The 7,991-nt window shown below is 34.6% G+C and overlaps 1 protein-coding gene across 1 annotated transcript; it reads left to right on the top strand.

The window, feature by feature from the left end:
* The first annotated feature begins 1,100 nt into the window (after positions 1-1,100).
* LOC134853688 (uncharacterized) lies at positions 1,101-3,862 on the top strand. Its single transcript, XM_063869687.1, has 2 exons — positions 1,101-1,261; positions 2,369-3,862. The coding sequence occupies exon 2, from the start codon at positions 2,486-2,488 to the stop codon at positions 3,860-3,862; it is 1,377 nt and encodes a 458-aa protein (XP_063725757.1). The 5' UTR covers positions 1,101-1,261; positions 2,369-2,485.
* The last annotated feature ends 4,129 nt before the right edge of the window (positions 3,863-7,991 follow it).

The raw sequence follows: 7,991 nt of genomic DNA, 5'->3' as shown, positions 1-7,991 counted from the left end.
AGACCTTCCAGGAGACTTTTTTGTAGCTAGAAATAGCCTAGATTCTGTTAATTTCTGAGCAAAATTAGGATGAGAAAAAAGAATTTAAAGAAAGTCTATGCTTTATTTAAACGTTTAAAAAATAAAATCTGATCAGAAATTAGGTAAGATACAAAATATTTGAGGTCAGAAACAAAGAATTGTCTCGGTACGGGGAGGTAACCGCTCGTAAATTGATTGATTGGAAGTTGACGGCAACTGTTTGTCAAAGGATTGATCGGAGCTTACGACGCTCCTCCGAGGCATCTGCTCGTAAAAGGATCTGCTCCTCTTTTTGGATACAATCAAATAAATGACCTTGAATCTGTCGAATATCTAAAAGACGAGCACGAAAATCAAAAAGAAAAGATTTTGAGGCTCTTTTTCCTACCCCCATCTGCAAATTTTTACCAGTGAAGTTTTTTTTTACTAATGAAGTTCACGTTAATTGAATGTTACGAATTTTGGCATGCGAACTGATTAGGCCATGACAAACATATTTCGTTTCATTGTTTATCATGATAAAACCCCTCATTACACCAAAAAATGATGTTTAGGTGAGGTGGGAGGAAGAAAAAAGAGCCGGTTTTGAGTGCAAACCCATAGAATAGCCGACCCTACCGGTTAATTAATTTAGCAATTAGAACTGATGAAGATCGCCATTTTGAGCCAAAAAAAATGAACAAAAATCGGCGTTTGGGGATGAAACACCCATTTTACCTTTTTTAACTAAAAAAATACCATATTAAAGCAATCGAACCAGGCTAACTGCGTGAGAGATTAGTCTCTTGGATGCACGGCCATTAGTTTTTAATATGAGCGAGATTAATTCAATATAATTCTCAACTGTCAGCAAGTACAAATAAAAGTTTGCTGTTCAATTTTAGTAACGATAAAACAAAACATTTAGAAAATTGTGACGCGTGAACATAACGTAAATATGAATTCTATGTTTTTCTTTTGCTATTTAGCTTTTTAGAGATATATATAGAATAATCACAAAATTATTCAAAAAGTTGGTATTAAAAAGCTTATAACTCGATCTGCTGTTTATAATTTTGTCTATAATGCTGTTATTCTGGCGACATAATGCACGTACAATCAGTTTGCAAAAAAAACAACATTTTTCTTCGTAATTAAATTTAAATACTACTGCAGAGATACCAAACCTTTGAGCTTGGCGCATTAAATTTTTTTTCATTTATAGATTTTTTATTTTCATCCCAATACTTGTGGATTGCAGGTAATCATTACGAGGCTAAACTGTGCATTTTGTAAGTTTTAAACGGATTCCGCAACAAGTCAAAATCAGATGTGTTGCAGAATCCAAGACATTGCTACTTTTCTTTGATCTTCGTTGCTGTTTTGGATTCCACAAAGAAATGCTGAACTACTGTAAGTTTTAAGTGGCTCCACAAATGGCTCAGTTTTAAGTGGCTCTCAAAGTTGCTCCAAATAAGGCAAATTTGCGGATTCTGCCATAGTATTTGCGGAATCCGGAACAAAGCTTGTGGAATCGAAAAACAAATAATAAGACATGTGTATAGTAAGACTGAGCTGTTGCGAAATCTGCAACTGTAAACGGAATCCACAAATTGCAAGCGGAATACGCAATTTGTTTGGGATACCAGTTATATAAGTCGCGGCGTTTTAATTTATATCTTTTATTATCAAATTATTTTACATCCAATTTCGATCTCAATTACTGTCAGTTGAACAAACTGAAGTAAGCTGATTCATCAATTTATACTGATGATAATTTCTGAACTAAATAATGAACCAAAAACGATTTCTTTCGGTGAGTGTGTTTCCAACAATTTCGAAAAACTGAGAAAATCCCTCAACTGAGGAAGTTTTTTGGGTGATCGATACTTAAGGTTGGCATCCATCGACTAAAAAAATCAATGTTTTAAGGTTTGTTTGTGGATTCCATTGACAATGATTAAATAATTTTTTTTAAATTCCATATTGCTGTAGATAATAAATCTAGCTCTAGTTTTCTCTTGCTCATATTCAATTTCGATAATAAAGCAAAATTGCGGAATATTCTTACAATTTGCGAAATCCGCTTACCTTTACGGAATCCGTTTACAAATTTTGTGGATGCCACATTTATTTGCGGATTTCATTCACATTTTGCGGATTCCAATTACAGCTGCAGAATCCAGAACAACAATCTGGAAATAATTGTGCCGACAAAATTCACGTCACACGTATCTGTAAGTGGAAATCACTTGAATTTTGGAACATGTTTAAAGATTTTTCTTTGTAATCCAAGAGCATAAAGATATAAAACTTTGCACCCACTCAGTGCACAGTTTCACCTCGTAATGATAAACATCAAAATTAGGTTATATAAATGAAGCTATCATTGGTCAGAGAACTACGTTGGATCACTTGTAAAAATAGCGAAGCCTTGTTGTCGATCAAAAACAAAATTACTCAAAATTAGTCGGATCATTGGAAAATGAATTCTTCAGAAAGCTCAATAGAACTAATTGACAATTCTAGCGGGAGTTCAAGCGGTGTCGGGTCAGGTGATGTTTCTTCGCATCCAAACGCTGATATTAACGTAATGAGCGGTGAGTCAATTCATATGAGCGAAACAAATGTGCGAGGAAATCGTGTTATGCCTGGACAACAGTCAACTTCAGCTCCAGACTTGCTACAAACCGATGAGGTTGTTCGAAAATTGTCTAGACAAGTTAGTTTTTTTGCTTCTGATCCATCGAGAACCACTGAATCCGAAACGCTCTTGACGTTAACGAATGATCCAAGACAAGAAGTTCGAAGTCTAGCCATTAACCTCAGGCGTTTTCTTGAAAGTAAAATTGACCTTGGAAATTCAGAGGAAAAATTCCTAGTAGCTGAGCTGCAAAAATGTCTGAGTTTACTGCCAAGAACTCAAGAATTTCAAAACCCATCAACTTCAGCTAACCGAAATGGGATTAACCCAAATAAAAATGGTAGCGGAATACAACTGCCAGCTCCCTTAAATGCAGCTGAAGAAAACCCAACTAGCAATGCTGCGATGGATTCAAACTTTACTGCAACACATCCCAACATTGACGAAAGCCGTATGCAACCAGCTTCGATTAACGAAGGATTCGATGAAACGGAAACTGAAGGCTCAGAAAACAGCCATAAGAATGAAGAAACTTTTAAAAGTAGATCATCTGGAACAGAGCAATCTACTCGATCTATACAACGGAGCCAAACTCAACGGAACCTGTTTCTTCTTTCATCCGGAGAAGAACAGTCTATTCAACATGCTGAACGGAGCCAAGCAACAGACGAGAGGAAGCCAAGCTCAAATTCGACAGAAAACAAAGAATTGTTCACAAAAAATTATACAATACTGGAAGTTTCGCCTACTGAAAAATCTTTAGGTCTGGCTAAAAGTGACCAAAAAAGACAGAACCGCAAATTGAATAACTATTATCAAGTCTGGCTTTGCTGGTTGCTCGTGATTCTTGTTCACTTGGCACTGCTTGCACTGTCGTGCTCTGTGATATATTACTCTATTTCGTACTTAAACGAAAAATGTGCAAAATCTCCAGATGATTACATCGAGAATGACAGCACGAATAACAACGTTTCATTAAGGATTTTGGAAGAACGTAGAGAAGAAATTTTGAACACAACCAAAGATAATAGTCAAACCTTTTACGACCATGATACTAACACAACGAGTAAATATTATGATCCGACGGAAACTCCTCTTCCTATAAAATGTATCGACACATTTTATGGGATTTTAAAGGGTCTATTATCAATAAGTAGCTTTTTCATTGTTGTTATTTCGAGCTATATTTCGTTGAGACTTCTGTTAGTATATTGTTAGAGTGAATCTTTGATTTGACAGATGTAAATATTAGTATTTAGCTCTTACTATTGCGAATATAGTTTTTAACAACCCTCAATTTTACGTTTTTGTTAAGTAATCCCTGGAGCTTAGTATTTTTTTCGGTGAATGTAAGAAGGGATTAGGCAAGACTGTTGTAAGGTGACTGCACAACAGTTCGCAAGAAATAAGCAAAACATTGCTTTCCTCAGTATTTTTTTTCTCAAAGATTTTGCTGTTTTTGATAGTTTCACGGCTACTTTCCACTTTCTGCTGGGCTCTAGAAAATATTAAGCAATAACTTATAGCTCAAAAGATCAATAGTAGGAGAATTTTTCTGCGACTTTCTGCAAAAAATCTAACGCAATTAGCATTTAAAGATCAGATGTGTTGTTTTTTTCAACCACCAGCAACAAACACAAAATAGAAAACCACGGTGTAAAGTATGATAGTATTAAAAGTTTAAAACTAGTTCACCACGCTATAATACACTACGCATGAAAATTTTTCTTCAAGATGTCAGCATTAATTAGAGCTTTCGAAACTTGCATAAATTAGCCCGCAACATTACTCTAAATGGCAATTATTGGACAACCATAGTTTTTTAAACTGAATTTCAGGTAAATTTTTTTCACATTTGATTGCAGGGATAACTTTCTCGATATTATAAAAGTTTTCCTTGAAAAATATTTTTCCGGACTTCAATTTTTGCCTAAACAGAGGAAAAAACCAAAAAATATATGACTTTTACTTTCTGGGTAACTTCGATTAGGAAACCTTTTTTTTCACCTGATTGTTGCCAGCCGCTTTTGTGCGAAATTGATAATCGATGCGAATCAGAGATTTTACGTCATGGAAATTAATGATAACTTTACATTAAATTATTAATGATTGAACACTTTCCGAGTAAATTTTTCTATTTCAATAAGATGATATCTTAAGTCATCCAATTTTCCATACATATTTCTATGAAACAACTGGAAACATATCTCAACCTTTCATTGCATTAGGGTCAACGCTCATTTTTGTTTTCGGAGGCTATTTATTGTCTCATTTGTTGACTGGGAGTTTTGTAACTTTCAGTTCTTTTTGAAGTTTTGATATTTACGAGAATTGCCAGATACAAAATCCTTGCTGCTAGAATTGGTTTTCGGTGGCCCTTGTTGACACAAACACAAAATATTTCTAACTTATCCCAAAGAAAGTAAAAAAAATATGCAAAAAGAAACAATGAAATTTGGAAAAAGAGGAAAGAGCAGAATCAACTTTGTGATGAAATCTTGGAGTGCTGATTATTGAATCTTATAACCAACAGGAGATTGTTGCCAAATCTTGTAACCAAATGGCATAAAAAATTCCCAATTGGCATAAGTTTGATGCAACTGGTGCATTAGATTATCGAGAACAGTTTTTTCGTGAACAATAATGTGAGAAAATTAGTCAAGTTGTCAATTCAAATGTTAATTGACATTTCATCTTAAAATTGTAAAAAAAATCAGAAGCAAAAATCAAAAATAATTGCGGTTATTGATAAGCTTCATGTGGTCAATTTTTCCGACAAATTTGTTACTTAACAATTATTTGAAAGCAATTAATTCCAAATCTTGTTCACATTTTTTCGTTCCTGACTAAATGTTAGAATTAGAAATTGATAGAAAACGTTTGAATTACAATGAAAACTTGAATTGTATGCCATTTGGGAATTATGCTTTTTGGGAAGTTACCCAACAGGACAATGATGATCTTTAAATTTATATATCTTTAAAATCAGTAAAATATATACAGACACCCAAAATAAGTCAGAAAATCATTTCAATTTTTGACTTTGAGAGCGATTCCAATACAACTTAATGATTTTCGCTTTTGGGATTAAGTGATATCGTATTTGTAGTTTTGATTATCGTTCCACGTTTCGAATGCTCACCCTAAACATATGGGCAGCGATAAGTCACGCCAATCTTACAATCGCAACTACCTGAAGGGTAGAGTTAAAGAAACTGTAGACATCACTCAGAGTGGAGAGGATCTGAAAAATTGACAAAAAAATGTACAATTAATTGTTGGGTATTGGTAATATTCTTAATATTCACCCTGTTTATCAATTTTATCGAATTATTTTGTTGCAGCACATACAGAGCAGATCTTAAATAAACTTTTACGAGAATGCAAGTTTTGTGAGTTGTTCGGGCACGAACCGGTTGAGCAAACCAACTTTTCAAAAAGTGGAAACATTTATAGTGGAAAGGGGTTTTGGATTTAGAAATAATTGTCTTCCATGGTCCATATTAAAATCTACAGCTCATTTTATTGTTCAGCTTACCCAGTATTCAAACACAGCACATGCAATTTAATCTTTTAGTACTAATTAAAATAAAACTTTAAATAACGGTGTTTTTCTTTTGCGGCATGACATGAGTGCGGAAATTCAGTTTGAGGCAGGCGTGGGAGTTGAAGTGGGGGGGGGGGGGGGGATCTACTTACATTTTGCAAAATCAGCTTACATTTGCGGATTCCCAAATTTTGTGGATGCTACATTTATTTCCAGATTCCATTCACATTTTGCGGATTCCAATTACAGCTGCTTACACTTGCATTTTGGAACATATTTAAAGATTTGTTTTTGTAATCCAGGAGTATACAGACATAAAATTGTGCACATATTCAGTTTGCGCACAGTTTGGCCTCGTAAGGATTAACATCGAAATTAGATTACCGAAAGGAAGAATTCAGTTGTCTGAGAACTACGTTTGGCTACTTGCAAAGGTAGCAAAGCCATGTTATTGATCAAAAACATAATTACCCAAAATTAGTCGGATCTTTGGAAAATGATTTTTTCGGAAATCTCAATAGAATTAATTGAGAATTCTGGTGGGAGTTCAAGCGGTGTCGGGTCAGGCGATGTTTCGTCGCATCCAAACGCTGATAATAGCGTAATGAGTGGTGAGTCAACTCATATGAGCGAGACAAATGTGCAATAAATGCGAGACAACTTTGTTCTGTCTAGACAGCAGTCATCTTCAGCTCCAGATTTGCTACAATCCGATGAGATTGTTCAAAACTTGTCAAAATAAGTGGATTTTGTTGCTTCTGATCCATCGAGAACCACTAAATCCGAAACGCTCTTGACGTTAACGAATGATTCAAACCAAGATGCTCGAAGTCTAGCTATTAACCTCAGGCGTTTTCTTGAAAATAAAATTGACTTTGAAAGTACAGAGGAGAGACTTCTAGAATTTCAAAACTCATCAATTTCTGCTGAGCAAAATGAGATTAACCCAAATCGAAATGAGACCAGAATATAACTGCCTGCCCCTTTAAAAATAGCTGAACAAATCCAACAAGCAATGCTGCGATGGCTTAACAACTTTACTGCTACACATCCCAACATTGACAAAAGCCGTTTGCAACCAGCTTCAATTAATGCTGGATTAGTGAATTAATGCTGCATTAATGAAGGATTCGATGAAACAGAAATTAAAGGCTCAAAAAACAGCCAGAATAATGAAGAAACGATTGCCGTGCCCTGTGATATATTACTCTATTTTGTACTAAAACAAAAAATGTTCAAAATCTCCAGATGATTACATCGAGAATGACAGCATCAATAACAGCGATTCATCAAGGATTTTGGAAGAACCTAGAGACGAAATTTTGAACACAACCAAAGATAATAGTCAAACCTTTTACGACCATGATACTAACGCAACGAGTAAATATTATGATCAGACAGAAACTCCTCTTCCTATAAAATGTATCGACACATTTTATGGGATTTTAAAGGGTCTTTTATCAATAAGTAGCTTTTTCATTGTTGTTATTTCGAGCTATTTTTCGTTGAGAATTCTGTTAGTATATGGTTAGAGTAAATCTTTGATTTGACAGATCTAAATATTAGTATTTAGCTTTTACTATTGCGAATATAGTTTTTAACAATCCTCAGTTTCAGTTTTTTTAAGTATTCCTTTGAGCTTAGTATTTTTTTCGCAGAAAGCAAGCATCGGAAGGGATTGTGCATGAATGTTGCTACGTGACTGCACAACAGTTCGCAAGAAATGAGCAAAACTTTTGATTTCCTCAGAATTTTTCTTCAAAGATTTTACTGTTTTTGTTAATTTTGCCGCTAGTTTCA

This window comes from Symsagittifera roscoffensis, chromosome 8, assembly GCF_963678635.1.
Source record: "Symsagittifera roscoffensis chromosome 8, txSymRosc1.1, whole genome shotgun sequence".
Classification (NCBI taxonomy): domain Eukaryota; kingdom Metazoa; phylum Xenacoelomorpha; order Acoela; family Convolutidae; genus Symsagittifera; species Symsagittifera roscoffensis.
The sequence above is the reverse complement of the archived record's forward strand: the minus strand, read 5'-3'. Positions and strand labels throughout refer to the sequence as shown.